The sequence below is a fragment of the Pseudopodoces humilis genome, chromosome 2 (genome assembly GCF_049639895.1).
Source record: "Pseudopodoces humilis isolate 2021_Gansu_Grassland_sample_001 chromosome 2, ASM4963989v1, whole genome shotgun sequence".
NCBI classification, from domain to species: domain Eukaryota; kingdom Metazoa; phylum Chordata; class Aves; order Passeriformes; family Paridae; genus Pseudopodoces; species Pseudopodoces humilis.
Genome location: NC_142201.1, coordinates 30163651 through 30182129, shown reverse-complemented (window position 1 = coordinate 30182129; position 18479 = coordinate 30163651). Strand labels below are relative to the sequence as shown.

At 40.6% G+C, this 18479-nt stretch overlaps 1 protein-coding gene across 1 annotated transcript in view; it reads right to left on the bottom strand.

The window, feature by feature from the left end:
• Nucleotides 1-18479, bottom strand: part of AFF3 (ALF transcription elongation factor 3) — a 314118-nt gene that overhangs the window by 114999 nt on the left and 180640 nt on the right. The window contains exons 5-7 of the mRNA XM_088051265.1: nucleotides 11513-11599; nucleotides 6120-6156; nucleotides 333-384 (exon numbers count right to left, since the gene is read on the bottom strand). Coding sequence (XP_087907391.1) covers nucleotides 333-384; nucleotides 6120-6156; nucleotides 11513-11599 — 176 coding nt within the window. The remainder of the gene's footprint in view (nucleotides 1-332; nucleotides 385-6119; nucleotides 6157-11512; nucleotides 11600-18479) is intronic.

Below are 18479 nucleotides of genomic sequence, written 5' to 3'. Positions count from 1 at the left end.
GACATGGTGTTTTTTAGCAAGTGTGACAAACTCCAGCAGCATTAAGGTAATGCTGAAGTAAGGTTCTAAAGGCCAGCCTTGCACACCCACAAAAATAATCTCATATCTATTCAGCGTGATATGGAGCCATTTCACTTGCAAAGATTGCTGACTTACTAGCATGCAGAAGTTCTAGGAATAATTAATGTTTAGTCATTATCTAAAAAGCTGTTTTACGAAAAGCATCAGTGAAAGAGCTTTATCTTAATGAAAACAAACAAATTCTATTTTCCCCAACAAATCTGATAAAAACACAGCTGCCTTCTCCAATCTTAAACGGAAATGTGACTTACGATGTATGGGTTGCGCTTTTCTCTGGGGTCTTTGGCTCTACATCACTTTTCCCTTTAAAAGAGAAGAAGAAAATGACATCAGAAATGGGTCAGTATGGAAACTGCTCAGATGTGACACATCAATGCTTTATTCACTGCTAACACTGACCACTCCTGCCACACACACAGACAGCTGTGGAGGCAGCCACAGGGCTGCAGGGGCACTGCTGGAGCATTTGCAAGCAGGGGGTCAATCCTGACCTGACTTTTCTTGTCACTGACACGTGACAAATGTCAGGCAGAGAAACTCCACAAGAGGAGATACTTAGAGGATGCAGACTTTACCAGGGACAGCAGACCCTGGAGCAATGGAAAGGGAAGGAAATTCCTCTAGGGCCCTACAGCTCTGCTATCGAGAGTGTATTCTGTACACCACTCGCTTTCTCCAAAACCCTGCTCAAGGAACAGTAGTAATTTCAGAAAAAGCAAAACAGCAACAGCAGTAGACAGGTAAGGCAGTGATCAGGGCACAGTTCTGCCAATGGATATTTTTTTTCACATTCATTTTGACATGTTAAAGATTTCATCTTTCGCTTCTGTACGTGGGGCTAGGGAAGCCCTCTTTGCTATGTTGGCTTAGGCACTCAATGCCAGAAGTCAAGTACACAAATGCTTGAGAAGCATCAGAGGCCCAAGGGATGCCTCTCCACATTTCCTTATGACTCATATGGGTCCTGGCATGCTGGCTTGTGATGATCCCCATCCTGGGTCCAAAATAATGTATTTTCCCAACACAACTTAGTTACATAGCACAGACAGTGGGAGGGAGGCTGCTGGCAGGTGGGGTGGCACTGCTTCTGCTGAGTCAGGCCTAGTCCTCCTCCCTCCTTTCTCCCCCTCTGCCAAAAAACAGTAAGGCTGATGTTGTTTGCTGTAATTAATGTTCTCTGGGTAACCTGAGAAAGCTGCAGTCCAGTGTAAGACTTCTGTGTAGCTCTACCATGGATTTAGAGTAATTTGAATCACCTTGAACTTGAATTCTGGGCCTAGGGAGTGTGCAGATGCTGCTCCTCTTGTGTGTCGCGGGATGCTAATAGCTGTCTACACATGAGTTTATGTTGCCTAGCAGACAAGGAGGCGCAGAGGTTGAATGTGACTGTTTTACTGATGGGTGTCTTTTTCTCCATTACCTTTTAATGAACTGTGTTAAGCCAAAAATCCACCTATTTCTTCTGAAAAAAATGTGAGAAATTCTTATGTTGGTTAGGCTGTTTTGGTGTTGCCTGATATGCTGCTCATTGAGTCGGGTGGGTTTTGGATCAGTCCCAACCTAGTCCATGCACATGAGCATTACGCATCATCTGTCTGCTGCTGACAAAGACCTCACTCTCAGTTTCCACAGAGCAGCAGCTGTAAGGGCACCTCTGGAAAACTTGCTGCTGCCTTCAGAAGAGGCAGGATTCTGCTACCAGCGTTCTTCCACTGCTGTACAGAAGGAAGCTGAAGGACACTCTGGACAGTGACCTTCTGGAGGTCGCTGTCTTGCAGTGGAAGTTCCAGATATTGCCAACACCTTGACACAGTGCTTTTAGATCTCATCCTTCCCACTGGTAGAGTTTGTGTCTACCCAGCTAAGGTGCCTAAATTTTACTGAACAGGATGAGGAAAGCTCTGGATGACCTCAAAGCCACCAATGCCTTCATGGACCTCTAGGAAAACTCAGAATTCACTGTAAGAGGGCAGCTAAAGCCACCTAAAATTTAGGCATGAGCAGGGCATCCACACAGGATGGAATACATCCACTCCATAATCTCTAGGTCACCCTTCAATTTCAGCAGAGAGCTGAGAAAGTATATCCAGATGGTGAACTTGCTGGCTAGGAAGCTGTTGCTACAATATACGTTTGTCAGCCTTCCGGAGCCTGGAGCCCTGGAGCTCATCTGCATTATGGAAATTTGGAACAAGAAACCAACAGTAACAGTTGGCATATATTCAAGGATTTTCTATCTGTAACTTAGGTCTTTTCTAAGTGATGAATTATTACCATGAGCACTGATTTGCTTGAGTGTGAGAGGGAATATGGATTCCTGAGTGCTTTGCCAGCAGAGTTCACATCAGTTCTACTTTCGGCAACGTATGCTAATGCAGCAACAAGGGAAACAGCATACGTACTGTGAGGAAACAGAATGTCTGTGATTTAGCCAAACTGGATATTAATGGATTACCCCACCGTAAGCATTTGTAGCTGCTTTTATGCTAATTGTCAGTTAACATACTTCTGTCTGGAGAGGAAGGACGAAGCCTGTACAGATGGTAGAAATGCATCCGTCCAGCCTATCAGAGTAGAAAATCTGGCCATTAATGCTTTATCAGTTCTTACCAACTTCATCCTCACTTGATTGAATCTTACGTATTTTACAAATGTGTATAGCCTAAGCATAGTTGAATGTCACAGACAGGGTAAAGATAATATTTTTGGATAAGGGAATGTAAAATATAATTACCTGTTACAATAACTTGGCTATTTTACCCTCACTCTTGGCCAGATTGGTTTTGATTTTTTCATGTAACCTGTCAAATGCATGCAGGTACCATTGTGGGAGGCTGGCATTTGTTGAACTGCTAAATATTCTCTAGTTTTGACTTCTTTTTATGGGCAACTTTGTGCCAACCTTTGTTTTTCTTAGCCTTTTTTCTTAACACAGAACATGCTACTCACCTTGCTATGGGATTGCTGTTAGCACACTGTTTCACAAGCTAAGCACTGTGTGTGTCTCCTGAAACAGGTGAGTGTGTGTCAGCGGGTGTAACAGAAAACACACAGTGGAAACAGTCAGTCCACAGATCTTTAGCCACAGAACTGGGAGGACTTTCACAGTTTCTGCCTCATCTCATGTGACTTCTTTCCCGACTTTTTTAGATACAAGCAGAAGATGTGTCCAGATTTCTTGAATTTCAAAATAAATTTCAAATGAACTTTTGTAGGATTTCCCCTGTTGAATAGTGGGTGGCCAGAAAAGGAGTTCTCTCCTCTTAGTTGGAATTTTGGTGAATCACTCCACTGATTAAGTTTCCCTTTCTGGGTAACAGGGATAAATGATATTTATTGTGATGTTGTAGAATAATTTCAGCCATTATGAGTTTTTAAATGCTTTGGTTTCCTTGTGGGGGAAGGATGACAGAAATGCAAATGCAATCCATGAGAAAGACAATGTTGGCAGCTGCAGTAAAACCATTGCAGATGACAGGCTCAAGAGCCACTCCAAAGAAGTCAGGGTACAATGGGAAAAACCAGCTAACTGGGACTCTGAAGATGTGCAGTTGGATAACACAATACATTGACTGTTAGGGTTCTTTTTCACAGAGTAATTTGCTAGTATTTCCTGGCAGGACGTGGGGACTCATGGAGAGAGCAGCCCACACTGGAGCAGGTTTGCTGGCAGGACCTGTGACCCCGTGTGGGACCCACGCTGGAGTAGCCTGTTCCTGAAGGACTGCAGCCTGTGGAGGAGACTCATGCTGGAGCAGTTTATGAAGAAGCAGAGCCTGTGGGAAGGACTCACAAGAAGCTCATGAAGGACTGTCTCCTGTGGGAGGGACCACACACTGGAGCAGGGAAGAATGTGAGGAGTCTCCTCCCTGAGGAGGAAGGAGTCTCAGAGACAAGGTGTGATTACCTGACTGCAGCCCCCATTCCTTGGTCCCCTGCACTGCTGGTGGGAAGGAGGTAGAGCATTTGGGAGTGAAGTTGAGCCCAGGATGAAGAGATGGGTGAGGAGAAGATGCTTTTAAGATCTGATTTTATTTCTCATTGTCCTACTCTGATTTGATTAGTAATAAGTTAAATTTATTTTCTCAAGTTGAGTCTGTTTTGCTCATGAAAGTAACTGGTGAGTGATGTCTCCCTGTTTTTATCTCCACCCATGATCCTCTTGTATTTTCTCTTCTGTGTCCAGGAGAGTAATAGAGCAGCTTTGGTGAGCACATGGTGTCCAGTCAGGGTCAACCCACCCCACATCTGAATAATTTTTTCCCAAATTTCCTTTGAGTTTGACATACAGGGCTGGTGAAGTCTATGTCTCATTCTAACTGTGTTTTGTCTGATACCTTATTGCAGCGCCCCAACGGGAATTTTCACGGATACAGCTCTCAGAGGTAGTCACACTCTCTCTGTGATGTTAGAAAAAGTGTCTGGGCATCTGACAGTGACCCTAACTTCATTTGCCACCAATGAAGGTAATATTTCTGCATGGGTCCAGTTGTTCTTTGGTTTGGTTGCCATCACTTAGGCAGTACCAAGTGCAGCTTCTGCCCAGCTGCAGATTTTGCTAAGCAGGATGAATGAGGAGAGGAGAAACTGGAGGTATTGGGGTATGGGAGGGATGGGGGAATCGGAAGTGAAGTGGGGTTGGAGACCACAGGAGTAAGAAGCAGGGAAAAGTTGTGAGGTCATAGGATCAATTTTGTAATACATGGGAATGCAGGTTCCGTTAAATATGCAGAACAACCTATTTTATTCAAGTGTTGGAAGAAGGAAATACTCAGCTAGGACCAAAGCTGGCCAAATACTGTGGCCTCTGATGTCATTGCAAAGCTCTCAGCTCAGCCAGTGTGTTTGTCATGCTTGTGCCTCTGCCTGTGTTTGCATAGCCCTCTCTATTATGGTTCTTTTGTGCTTCTTTCTCTCATTACTGTATTCATTATTTTCTGACAGAACCTCATACCCTTTGCCTTTTGTTATTTCCTTAGTGCTGGTACTTGCAGCAATATCAAACCAATGCCAGCAATTAAGTGACACCACTGCACGTTTCTTCACAATACTGTCTTCCTCATGCTGACCTTTCCCTGGTGAAGAGCTACACAATTTTAAAAGCCTACATCTCCTAGTCTTGTCTCTCAGGATGTCTTTTCCCTCATACAGTGGGCAACCAGACCCTTTCAAAGCCCTAGCTACGAGCTCAGGGCATTTTTCATCTTCAGTCACAGCCCTGCAATTTGCAAACTGGGCTGTGTGCTGGCTGACAGGTCAGGAAGCTAGCAAAATAATTCTTTTGGTTGTGATGATTTTATGTGGAAAGCAGGGTAGAATCATGTATTTTTAATATGCAAGACAACATCAACAACCATCAGAGGTGTCAAGGGAGAGGATTAATATTTTGCTTTACAGAACAACTTAATCTTCCTGTTCAATATAGAAACTAAGTTTTTTTTACCACAGCTAAATGTAATTAAAGTGCTACTGATCTGCACCATGATTTGTAAACTGGAATCCACTGGAAAGCCCTGAGCAGGAGATACACAAACACCCACCACTCCCTTACCCATTCTGCTAGCCAAAAAGAGCCACGGCCATAGGGTCTTTGAAATGTTTTCTAGTGTTAGTTTGGCCAGATTTATGTAGTTTATTACTGAGCAATGGCCACCAAATATACCATTGCATATGAAAGATAAATTGTAACAAGTTTTCTTGCATAGTTTTCTGTCAGTCTGGATCTGACTGTACAAGTAGGTCAGCTCTTTCCTGGCTTTCCAAAAAAAACACTCTTTTGCTCTTTCAGTCTTTCTCATTTACATAATGGAACAGCCATGATGAAATGAAAACTTTTTGTTCTTCCCAGGCCACCAAAAGAGCTGACATTTTGATGGTCACTCTTCAGTTCTCCATATTTGTCCGTAGCTGAGTACTGCCTGATGAGGCTCTGTGCTGTCTCAGTCTGCCAATGACCCCTTACTTCATCAGTCACTTCTTTCTCAAAGTCATTGTCTACCCCTCCACCCAGTGAAGCCAGAAAATGAGTTGGTACTTACTCGTATTGCTGTGTCCTGTAGATCCCTGTTGTGACTCCTACAGTAATAACAGAAAAAAGGGAAGGTGAATTATTTTTTCAGCATTTTTTTTTGCCGCAATACTTACTTGGACATTACCTTAACAGTACAAACAGCACTGATTATTGTTCATTTGGTTTTGAAGTAATTTTCATTTACAAGAATAAGTCAAATATTTCTTGGAAAATCCATTAATTCTTAGGCTTGTAAACTTATTTCACAACAACCCTTTAATGGTGCAATTCCTTGTATAGCTATTACGACTCTCACGCTCACTATTCATCTATTGATCAGCCAAAACTCATCTATTATCTTCTACAAGTTCAGATGAGAAGACAGAGGGAAGGCCAATATTGTTTCATGGACCATTGGATTCGTGAGGTAGTAGCACAGCTGGTCCTTTCTTTTCCCGTGTTGACATTGACAGCATCAGAGAATGAAAATACAGACCAGTTCTGGGTCCCTGAGATTACAAGGTCGACCTCATATGACAACAGCAATACTTGTGAATGTGGTGCAATAAATCAGACCACTTTTCCCTCAAGTGAAAATGTTAGTTCACTGTGTTTTACTTACCAAATTTGTTTGCATTCATAAAAATATTTTTAAAAGCCTATAAATTCAAATATAAACCATAACAAAAAGATAATTAAATCAAGGGAAAAAAATAATACTTTGCCATGGAACGGCAGCAGGAAAAGTATCCTGTATGTAACTCTGCTTCTGAATAACCCAGACACACACAGGAATACCACCTCATATCCATGCTGCAGCTAGAGCTGCAGTTCAGACTGTTCAGAGAGGCCAGGCACCCGCAGGAACACGTGCGATCATTTTTGGTGAGGAGCTGGGCACTGGACTTGATCTCTGGTCCACAGGGGCAGAGGGATGAGCCAAACATGCAGCTTATGGAGAGAGGAAAATGTAGGTCTCCAGAGATTCGAGGGTGCTCTGACTTTGTTGGGCTGAGATTGAGCTGCTGAGTCACTCGGAGAATTCCTCAGGGCCTTGGGGACCCAAGAGCTCCTTGGACCCTCTAAAGAGAGGTTGGCTGGACAGCAGGCCCTGGCATCTTGAGGGCTCAGCTCATCAGAATCCCTCCATCTGTACATTTTGCTCTGTCCAGACTGCATGGCTTTGATCTGTAATTTTAATACCATAATACACATCTGCAACTCACTTCCATCCTAAATACCTTTAATGTGAGACGTCAAATTTTTGGGCAAGCCCCAAGAGTTTCTACTTTCTACTGCAATATGAAAAGATCTGTAGCATGTTTCACATGCCAAGAATAATTTCTCAGTAGTCTGAAATTGTGTACTTTTGACAAATTGCATCAGCTTTTTCTGAATGTTTCTGATGAAGAGAGATGAAAGCCTGTTTTTTTTTCTAGTGACTGAATGTAATCTTAAAAAGTCAAGATCAGCTTGCAGTGGTGATGCAGTGGTATGTACACTTGAATTTAAATGCTTTTCTTGTAGCCAACCACACCCCAATAAAAGTTGCTTTTAGAGCATGTTCAATTTTGAAAACAGAGAATTTATGTACCTGGAGAAGTTCAGGGAAATACAATATTTTTGTGGGAAATATCCTTGTATTTGTAAAACTGTTTGAAACTTCTGAACAAGGATCTTGCTCCCTATTTTACCTTTTCATTAACCTCTGGAAGAATGCACCCTCCCCTTTAACTGCTGAGCACAGTATCTTGCCTCTGCCAAAGGCTAGTAAAAATAACTCATAGACAAATACAGAATGTTCCAACTAATGGAGGAACAAAAAGAATGCAACTTTAAAAAAAAGGTGAAGCCTTCATTTCTGAAGATTATTGTCCAGTGCGTTTCCTCCAGCTTGTTAAAATCAATGAGAAAGGAAAAAGCAAATGAATTGCTCTTGTAAGGAACAACATCACTATGATAACCTGGCATCTGCTGAGAGTAATCACCCAACAGCTTTGTGACAAGAAACCAGTTCTCTTGGAGTGGCTAAATTAATTCTCAAATAATAAAACAATGGCTGATCCCATAATATAACATATGCATAACAAGAAATCAAACACCTGATCAAACTATCAAGACAAGAAATCACCAAAAAAAAAATGAAGAAAGAGAGCAAATCAGGCAGCAGAATTAACAGCATTTTTTCCTGCACAAGAGAATTAATGCTTGAACATGAAAGCTCATCCACACAAGCATCAAGTGAGCTCTTATTTACAAATTTAATTATTCATTTAAACTTTACTTATCAAGATACTTTTAATAAAATTAAAATCAAGAAATGCCTGATCATTCGTACATAACAAAGTGTGGCAGAGATAGGAGAAAGGAAAGCATACACAGATTGTCACATCACACATTCAATCAATTATCCTTAAGCTTTGAAAAACAAGAAATAAAGAGACTGTCATTGCCCTTTCCTAGTAAATTCAAGAGTACAAATTAATTCCAGAGAGAAAGAAAATTCAAAGTTAAGGATGAAATGTAACTTTATGCCCTTCATTACATAAAGGACACATCGCTAGTGCTGTTTCTCCAGCAGCGTAGTACTTGGAAACCTACTGGGCACTGCCACGTGTCAAACCTGACCCAGCTCTCCTCCCATTTTTGTGAATCAATGCAGACCTCCCATGTTAATAAGGCATGTTTATATAGAAGTACAGCCTACACACATCCATCCCCTCCATCAAATAAGCATTTAGTTATATTGATCAATACATCCACATGTGCAGTTTCAAATGTGCAATTCTGTTATATTTGTGATATATAAATCTCAGCTATTTAGTTTTTATTACTAGACTGATTTCAAAACCACTCTAGGTATAGTTTCTGTGGCCTTTGCAACTTTAATAGCCTAATTAATAAATTTCAAGTTTCAAGCTGTCATATCGCTAATTACTTGAATTGCAGGTTAAAAGCAGTGTGGTGTGAATGCAAACTAATGATGCTGACACTCAGTTTTTACAGACAGAAAAGTAGTTATGATTTACATCCTTGTAACAGGGCAGGAGTCCTACAAGCTTCTCTTTTTCTCATTCCCAAAATGATGAGAATTTTTATGTTTGGGAACTGTCTTGTGTTAAAAGTGAGTGCAGCCTACTTGCTTCTCTTGCTGGAAGAGTCTTTGCTAATGAAGTGAACTAATGTCTCAATACTGCCATTAAGACTGGAAAGTAATTCATGTTACCATGCATGACTTGGAACTCAGAGATGAAGCTGTTGCCCTGATTTTAGCCTTTCAGTCTCTTTATTTGCCTTGGTCACTATTTAACTGACAAAACCATTTATCTGAATAATGTGAGATCAATGGAAGTTTGGTGTAGCCTTCAGGTTTTAAAAAGAAGGGAGAGCTACATAGCTTACCTCGGGGAGAGCTTTCTAAGAGCTAAGGAGACATTTCCTATGAGGTCCAATAAAGATTTTACACCATGCTTTTTTAAAAGCAATAGCTAGCTTATGAAGGTGTGAAAAACATGTTTGAAAAATCAGAAAACCATTTTTTTGCATTTTGGAGCCTGAAAAACAGACGCTTTCTGAAGTCTGTGACTGTACAGATTACCAGAAAATTTTAATTATTTTCAAATATTTTCAAATAGAAATGGTGTCTAAAATTAACATAATCTAAGGCAAGTAATACAGAATTATTCCAGGACTCCGGTGAGTTTTTTAAGATACTTCTTTCCCATCTCACACAAAGCACTCTAATTTCTGGCTATGCAGACCACCCAGGCCACAATGCAGTTGTGATGTTATTAGATGTACAAAAGTATGCTCATATATTACTACATGAAATCTTGTCCATCCTAAGCTTAAAAAAAATAGAAATCCTACTTTGGCAAGAGAAAAGGAAACCACCTCAAAAAAGATCTTAAAAAATGAGTGGTAGATCTCTGAAATGGCTCTGCAATTCAAAATAATAGAAAATTTCCCAGAGAGATGAATGAGCAGGCAGAGAGAAGATGAGAAAGTCAATATCAACCATTATTCATGTATCTTTGCTCTCTGCTCTGTGGTTCTCCTATTCCTATATTTATCACAGTAGATTTAGCTGTGAGGATGTGGATTCACGACGGCCTCACAGATCCACTGACAGATGCATGCCTTGCCTGTGCACATCTGCACGTGTGCCACACAAACACACCGTGTGGTGATAATTGTGGCAGAAACTGCAGCACTGCAAGCATCACTTCACTCTGTCATCCCTATCAGGCACTTCACCTGCTTGTAAGCTGCTGACCCACCTCTCTTCTACACAGGACTTGCTCTAACTTAACAAGCCTCTAGTTCACCTACCATCTTCAGTCATTTGTCTGCCTTCAAAAAGCAAATAGTGCGTTATTTCCTTCCTTTTCTTTCATAACATGCCAGAGATATCTCAGTTTACACCCCTGATACTTCAAAATCATGACACTCTCATCCACAGAAAAGCTGTTTTACTGTAGGCAAATGAAGTTTTCTTGGCTTTGTAGTTATAATTATTCCCTGAACTAAATTTTGCAGAATGGACTTAAAAGTTGCCAAAAGAGCTTGCTTTAACAGGAGAAAGACTATAAACAGCATCAATACCATCTTTCAAGCTTGAACACTGCATGAAATATGCTTGTGACATCTAAACAGTATATGGTGATACAATGTGAAATTTATTGGCTCTTGCACAAGATAGCTGATTTCATTCCCTCCTGACTTACCATGTATAAATAATGTGGTTTCCCCAAGCTTGTGCTGATGAGCTTTACCATGCTGCACTGCATCCTCCCTTGGATACATATCCAACAGAGGGGCTGGTTTTAAGGGAGCATCAGCAGGACTAGTGGCTTTGGTCTCTTTGGGGGGATCAAATGTTTCTGTGGCAAATGCTTCTGTGGCCCCTCTGTGAATAATGGCACTGGGCTGACTGCCTCTCTAGCAAAGCTGCCCCTTTGAAACCAGGCAGAAGATGTGTGCTCACTCCTTGGGGCCAACTAGAGGCCAGTGTGCTTGTGAAGGCCTCCTCAGACCTCCAAGGTTTCAACAAAGGTCTCAGCTGATGAAGCCAGACAATGCAGGAGCAATGCATGCAAGGAGGAGCTCCCCGACTTTCCACTGCTGTCTGTGCCCTAAGGTATCAGTCAGGAGCCTCAGCAGAAGCCACCCCACCTGGACATCCCACCAGAGACATCTGTGGTTTTGCCTAGCCATGAGGAGCCTGTGGCCCCCACAACACCATCAATTCTGCTGCCAAGAGATGCAGGCTGTGTAGCCCTGCTAAGGCTGTAAGAAGGGAAAAGATGGAATACTGGCACACACACATGAAGACGACCATCACAACCTCAGCCCAGAGACCTCACACACTTGTGTAGGACATATTGTGATGAGCAGGAGGAATGTTTCTGAATGTCTTACCTTGTTTGGAAAGGGAAACTTGCTTTGCTCTGCCTTTCCTGGTGTGTGAATAGCGGACAGTGGCGGAGGCCATGAATGGGTCATCTCCTGAAAAACAATATTGTTCAGCAAACTGCATTTAGAAAGTAAGTAGAAAAGGAGATAATGACAGCATATCAGTAGCAAAAGTACCTGGGTAGTGGAATATTTAAGTTACTGCAGCTTCTAGGAAATGCCCAGTTTTCATATAATCTAGACAGAACATGAGCTACAATGATTTTTACAGACTCTTGAAAGCAGTTCCTAAGCACCGTCTCATTTTCCTGAATAGATAATGTATCTTAAGTGCAAAAAGTTTGATTTTTCTGACAATCTGCAAATACATTTTAATCACACAATGTATTTGGGCTGTGAGACTCACAGAAGAGCATTTTTTTGCAGACGGGAACAGAAATTTCAATTCATGACCAAGTAATGGGGTACACGTGGACTAATCACAAAACAGATTTCACACGCAAGGTCAGAATGGTAAATGCTTACCACTTGCTAACAGTTAATTTGTAAAACTGCCTTTATAATTGTAAAGGAGTTGAGTAAGTTCCTTACTCCAAAGTGTGTCTTGCAGGACACAGATATGTGGCAAGTCCCAAATGAGGTGTGCTGCACTCCACCTTTTTCTCTTCCCTGTTTTGTCTTGAGGGACATTTTTTCATACATAAGAGACAGATGTAGCTTGACCTGACTTTTATGTAGCCATCCTTTACACAGCTTCAGGTAGCAGGTAGGCACACGCTCAATACTGTTATGATTCAAGTCTGAATGAATTGGTCTCCAAAGCAAGGCTGCTTTTGTGGAGAGGTGAATTAAATGCTTCAGCCAAGAAGTTTGTTCCTTTCTAGTGCAGGATCCTAAGGGATGGACATGTTTTTCTGACATGTTCATCACCAAGAGCCACAGTATTTGGTAACTTAAGAGAATGAATATGAGAAATAGTGCCAAGCATTACAACCCTGAAAGTTGGCCCGTACGTTAAAGGAACTAAAGAGCAAATAACATCCTGCCCAAGCAGGGGGATTGCTGACACTATCAAGAGCCTGCCTGGCAGATGCTTTGCTGGGTTTTGCTACCATTAACGGACTGTGGAATTGTTTCTCAGTGATATTCCAAGGAGCCATGCAGGGATCCACAATCTCCCAAAATAACTGGAGTTATATTTCCATGACTCATTCCTTTATAAAGAGAAAAGAAATGTTCTTGTTTGAAAAAAGTGTGTGTGAGTCTCTTTCCCATCCTTCACCAGTGCTGACGGAACTGCTTCCTGACCCGGCATGGGCTGAGCTGCTGCATTTTTTACACTGTGGAAAGTCTCTGGCTGTTCTGCCAATGAAAGGACCAGCCCTTTCAACACAGTTTATTAGCCATAAATGTCACTTTTAAAGCATTCTTGATAAACAGTTTATTTCCTAATAAAAATTGCATTCTTTTATTTTATTTGAGGCTAAAAAGTTACATGATTTATTATACTTCTCTAATCTATGTGTGTGCCTCTAATCAGAGCATCATCTGGTTTGCAGTTTCAGTATCAGAATTGCTTTGCTTTTCACTTCTTTGAGGCAGATCATTCATCTTATGACTTCCTTATCTGATAAGTGCCAGCAATAACAGTATATAGCAATTTTTAATATACAGTAACTTCTTAAAACTCAGGCAGCAAAAAACATAGGCAATCAAATTTCTGTTTGCTACAAGTATCTGGCACATATGCTACTGTTTGCAAAAGATTAAGGAATTATGTATTAAGAAATATTCTAACAGTAAAGGTGTATGACTATAAATTGACAAGAAGGAGATTTACAACGTGGGTATTTAACCCTAAGTCTGTTATCTAAAGAAGTACCACTTTCACACCTGCTCTTCTCAGTTTCCCCTCAGAGAACCATTTCTTTTGTGGGAAATGTGATGTTGCATACATAGACTAGAGGTGTTTCCACTGCTAAAACCCTGTACACAAACAAAGAGTTCTTCCCTCCAAGTTGAGGTGTTGAGCCCAAAAGAGCACGTGAGAATGACTTAGTGTCCCTTTCTTCCCAAGGGCAATGCTTCACGTTATCTCTGTCAATTTAAAAATGGGGGCAGCCAGACTGGGAACATCTGGTGGCTTTGACCTAAAGTTATACTACTTGTGAAATATTCTATTTGGTGCTTGTGACTGCCATTTGCTCAAGAAGCAGTTCTTCCAGGTTATACAGTCAGTGACCCCACTGTCACCTTCAGGGAAACATCTCCTGAGGAGCCTGCTCTGTGCCAGCACAAACCAATATGTTACAGCAGCAGAGCTCCTTCCTCCCACCTTGCCTGCCCGAGTCTGACAATGATGCCTTCATCCAGAAGAAGGACCAGAGGGTTGATTAAAAATAAGGGTGACCTTTCTTCTTTTCACCAACATTATTTCTCATCCACACTTCAATGAAAAATAGCCTTAATGGTCTTTTTTTTCCCCCCTCAACTAGCTTCTCTTCTTTTTTTTTTTTTACTTTGTGGTATATAATAAAGCTTTCTACATTATTTAAATTTGATGTAACCCTTTCTGACACAAAGATTTAGTAAGACCACTGATATCTGCCAGGGTTAATAACTGCCATTATCATGAATATCTGAATGTGAATTTACTAGAATAATACACTGAGTTGTGACCATATTGTTTTTTCATATTTATCTCTACCCTTTGAAATTCAGACAACTATAAAATTAAATAAAATTAGGAAAAAATAATCAGAAAGCCACCATGAAAAGTCCCAAACTACAGGCTGTCAGCACTGAGGAGTGATAAGATTTAAATGTAGTATAATATTTTTCAAAGATAGAAACATTAAACTATGTGCAGTGTCCTTTCTGGCTGCCAAGAACAGAGCCTCAAAAATCAGGAGAAAGGATTTAGGTGTCCAGAAAATGTCAACACTTTCCAAGATCAAGCAGAAACAAATCCAGAATATGTTCAAGTGTGCCAATTCGCAGGATTTTAGACTCTAGCTGAAGATATTTGAGACAGATTCAAAGAACTAGTAGGGACATATGATTAGATTGGGATCTTTTATTTTTTTGGTACATGGTGTGAAATGTTTGAAAATGAAAGCCTAAATGGCAACTATTTAACCAAGGAAACAGAAAGGACTCAACTTTTATTGTAAAATGAACTTTCATGCCCATCTTCTCAGGTAACTTGCCTATCTTTGGAGTTTGGGATTGGCAGTACTGGCATAAAGACATCCACTGGACCAAAAGCTGTTTGAAAAGGACTGATGAAAATTTAAATGTATTTAAGAGCCTTAGCAGCTTACAATATTGATTGACGCAAAAGGTTTTTTGAAATTAGAAAGAGGAAAAAAGCACCATGAATCAAAAAATAAGTCAGAAACACCAGGCACAAGAAAAATGCTCCAGCCACTACAAGATAATGGTCCAATTTAAAACCAATTTATAGTCTTCTTCAAACTTGATTAACTTAATCCTAAAGCCCTGAACAACGTCAACTAAAGAAAGTACTGAGAAGACATTTGGGGCCCAGAAGTGGAGAAAACAAAGACTTTTAGATCAAAGAAGGAAGCCCTGATCAGGCTGCTTAGAAAATATATGTGGATAATGGTATGTCCTGCCCAACTGGAGGACAGCTTGTTTTGAGATGACAATGACCGCCCACGTCCTCCTGCAGCCAGATACACAAGTCCAAGGAGCAGCTCAGAGACCCTCTCTTTGTGTTGGAACACCTGCTTCTCCTTGTGAGAGTTGCAGCAATGTTGTTTTGCACCGGCATCTTTGTGGTGCTGCTGGTGATGGCACATCTCATTCACATGCATACTGTAACTCTACAGCCCTGCAACTCTACCCGTCTCTACCAGCAGTAAATCAGTTTTCAGCAGTCATACATAAATGTCCAGTTTTACAAGCTATAAAGGTCCAAGCCTAGTTAATCTCACTCAACATGCCAACTTGGCTTTTCTTCTCACTGAAGGGAAAATCTACAAAAAAAAGGAATCTATAGTATTGCATATCCTTGCTCCAACTTCAGATTCCGCAGCAACAATTAAATGACCAGACATTTCTTGGGGATTAATGACTGCTTGGCAGTGTTTTGTTTGGAGCTTTTAACCCTAGCTTGTAGACGATTTTTCAGGAGAAGTACCATGCAGAGGTAAATAATAGTATTCACTCTAGATTTAAGGCAATGCTATTTATCTAGTGTCATCAGTCTTGCCGAGTGGCACATGATACCAGGAATGGTTGAACTGATTCAGAAAAATCATAATTAATATCAAGTAGGGAGATGGGTATCATCTAGATTTAAAGTCTTGCCACATGTATAATCTTGCTATTTGCTCAGTGCCAAAACCAGAACTTATCATTGGGTCATTAAGAAAACTGACTGTTTAATCCTCCTCTCTGCTTGTGCTCATCTAGCTGATTTTTGATTCATAATATTTTGCCTCTCTACATGATGATTTAAGAAATACTTGTGGCACCTCATAAAGGGCCCTGTCAAACACCTTTTGAAAGTTATTTTAGCTGACTCAACTTCATCCACTGCTCTACTGACATATCACAGGAATTACGGGAGATTTGTGAGATACAATTTTCCTTTGCAAATACTCTTGCTGGTTAGCTCAGGGGGACTGGAGAGGATCTGTCTTTGTAGTTACCTACACTGAAATGCACGTTTTAGGGAAACATTAGATATATTTATTCGGCTGGAAGTCAAGGCCATGCAAAGCTAATGCAGAGCTTTCCAAGACCCTTTAGCAAGTGATCACAATACACAGTTTGAGAGCCTTAAATCTAGTTACTCTTCTGCCCTCAAATTTTTTTTTAAACACGAGTCTCTCTTTTTAACTGCTGACAATTGGCAAATATCCCTTTCAATTCAATGAAGCTATCTTGCCACTAGCCGACACCACGGCTATGATTTTAGTGTCAAATATCCAAAGCAAAGAGTCAGACACTGAAACTTTTGGAGACTGTGTTGAAGCTGACAGTATTTCACTGTGGTAAGGTTCCTATCATGTGAAAAGCCAATCTCATTTTTTCAAAATTGGTTCCTGTAGTATCTGTTATTGTTGCAACTTCTCCAACCCAAACTTCCAATATGCACCTATAAAACGGAAAGACAAAGCTGTTTCATCTTATTTCTTTATGATGTCACTTATCCATACTTAGAACTATTTTTCTACTTCCCCATCAGCCCCATTGAGCAATTCCTTTGAGCAATTGATAATTTTCTGCTTTCCATTTGAGTATCTCTTAATGGTCAATATCCTTTTACAACATGTTATTCAGAACCATCACCACCTGACAAAATGCCTTGTAATTTTCCAGCTTCTGCTGTTTTCTTTTTTACTTACTTTCTCTCCACTCATTTGGGTTTTAATTTATAGTTTGTATTTGTCATGTGTGATGCAAAATGCTTTCTAAACTTGAGATAAGCAGCACACATGGTTACACATACTAATTGAAGGATTAAATAAGGGAACTATGGTGAGCTCCCTATCATGGTGCTGAAATTGCAGTAAGGACACTGAGCTGGGTGCCAGTTCAGCTCTGAACCTCAGTCAGCAGTTCTGTCTCTCCTACTCCTGCTAAAATGATTTCAAGGAGTCGCTTTTTTCATAGCAATCTGCTGCAAACACATTCTACCACATTTCCCCTTTGGCACCAGTCCCGAGACTCTCCAAATGCTCCGTTGCTTTCTGTAATATGAATTCCTTTCATTAGGCTTCATTGGTAAAACGTCCAAAGATACATGACAATCCAGGGGCAAGTGCTTGTCAAGGAGTATTTTTTAGTTGTTGTTGTTCTAAACAAAGAAATGAAGGTAACTGTGTAGCTTGAGACTGTGTCATTTTTGCTGTGCTTGGTTCTTCAGACGTGCACAGATGGTCATCAGCAGAAACTGCTTGATAGAAACAGGATTTGTGAGTGTGTGTGTCTGTGTGTGTGTGTGCGCAAGCACATGCCCGTGAGCTGGGAAGAAAGAAAGGAAAAAAGAGAAATTAGGCCCGTGAAAAGGGAGAAGGTAAGAGATTCTGCAGACTGCAGCACTAAAGAATGTGTTCAGCATTAAATATACAGGTATTTGGTATCTATAGAACTAAACCATTCCAAATCATGAGCATTTGCAACGTGATCTGTGGATCAATTCACCCTACAGCAAATCAGAAACACCAGTGCAATAAGTTTCTGTTTGGAATATATTATCTCTGCTTTAGTGGGACCATCCTGAAAATAACCTGCAACACGTAGTCAAGGTTCAGCAATCTAGGACAGACAAATGCAAAAGAAGGCTACAGCTGCTTACTTATAAAACTGACTTATTTAGGTCCTTAATTTGTATGATTATAATTCTTTAACATAGATGCTTGCAAATTTTTATTCATTTTGGGGGGAATAAATGAGACTGTGGGCCTAGAAGAAGCTATGGGTATCTAAAAGAAATATGGTTTCATTCTAAAAACAAGTTAATTAGCTTATAAACCATGTCATGCTCTCTCATATCAGAATTTAGGACAGACCTAACCTTCCCCCACCTTAGGAAAGGAAGGTGTTCTTTTACAGCCAAATCACAGAACAGCATTTAGACAATTTCCTTAATTTTTTAAAAATATTTTTCAATGAGATAAAAAAAAAATAAATTCTCTTTTAGTCACAAAGATGAGTATCTCTTCTTAGCTAAGAAGCTATGTTTCTAGATGAATGCATTGAGCCATATGAAACAACAAAGTGTCTGAAAACCAACCTTGCTTGGGCAAGCCGAGATGATGTGGTTAATCAAGGTACAATCTTTATTAGTGCATTAACCTCCTGTACCCAAGGACTATGGATTCTAATTCCTGAATTGCCATGCGAGACTGATGCAGCTAGTTTTCTAGTCTCAGTTGGCAGCAAGCTAACAGAAGTGGCTAATGAAGATGAATAGCTGCCTCTTGGGAGTGGGGGGAGG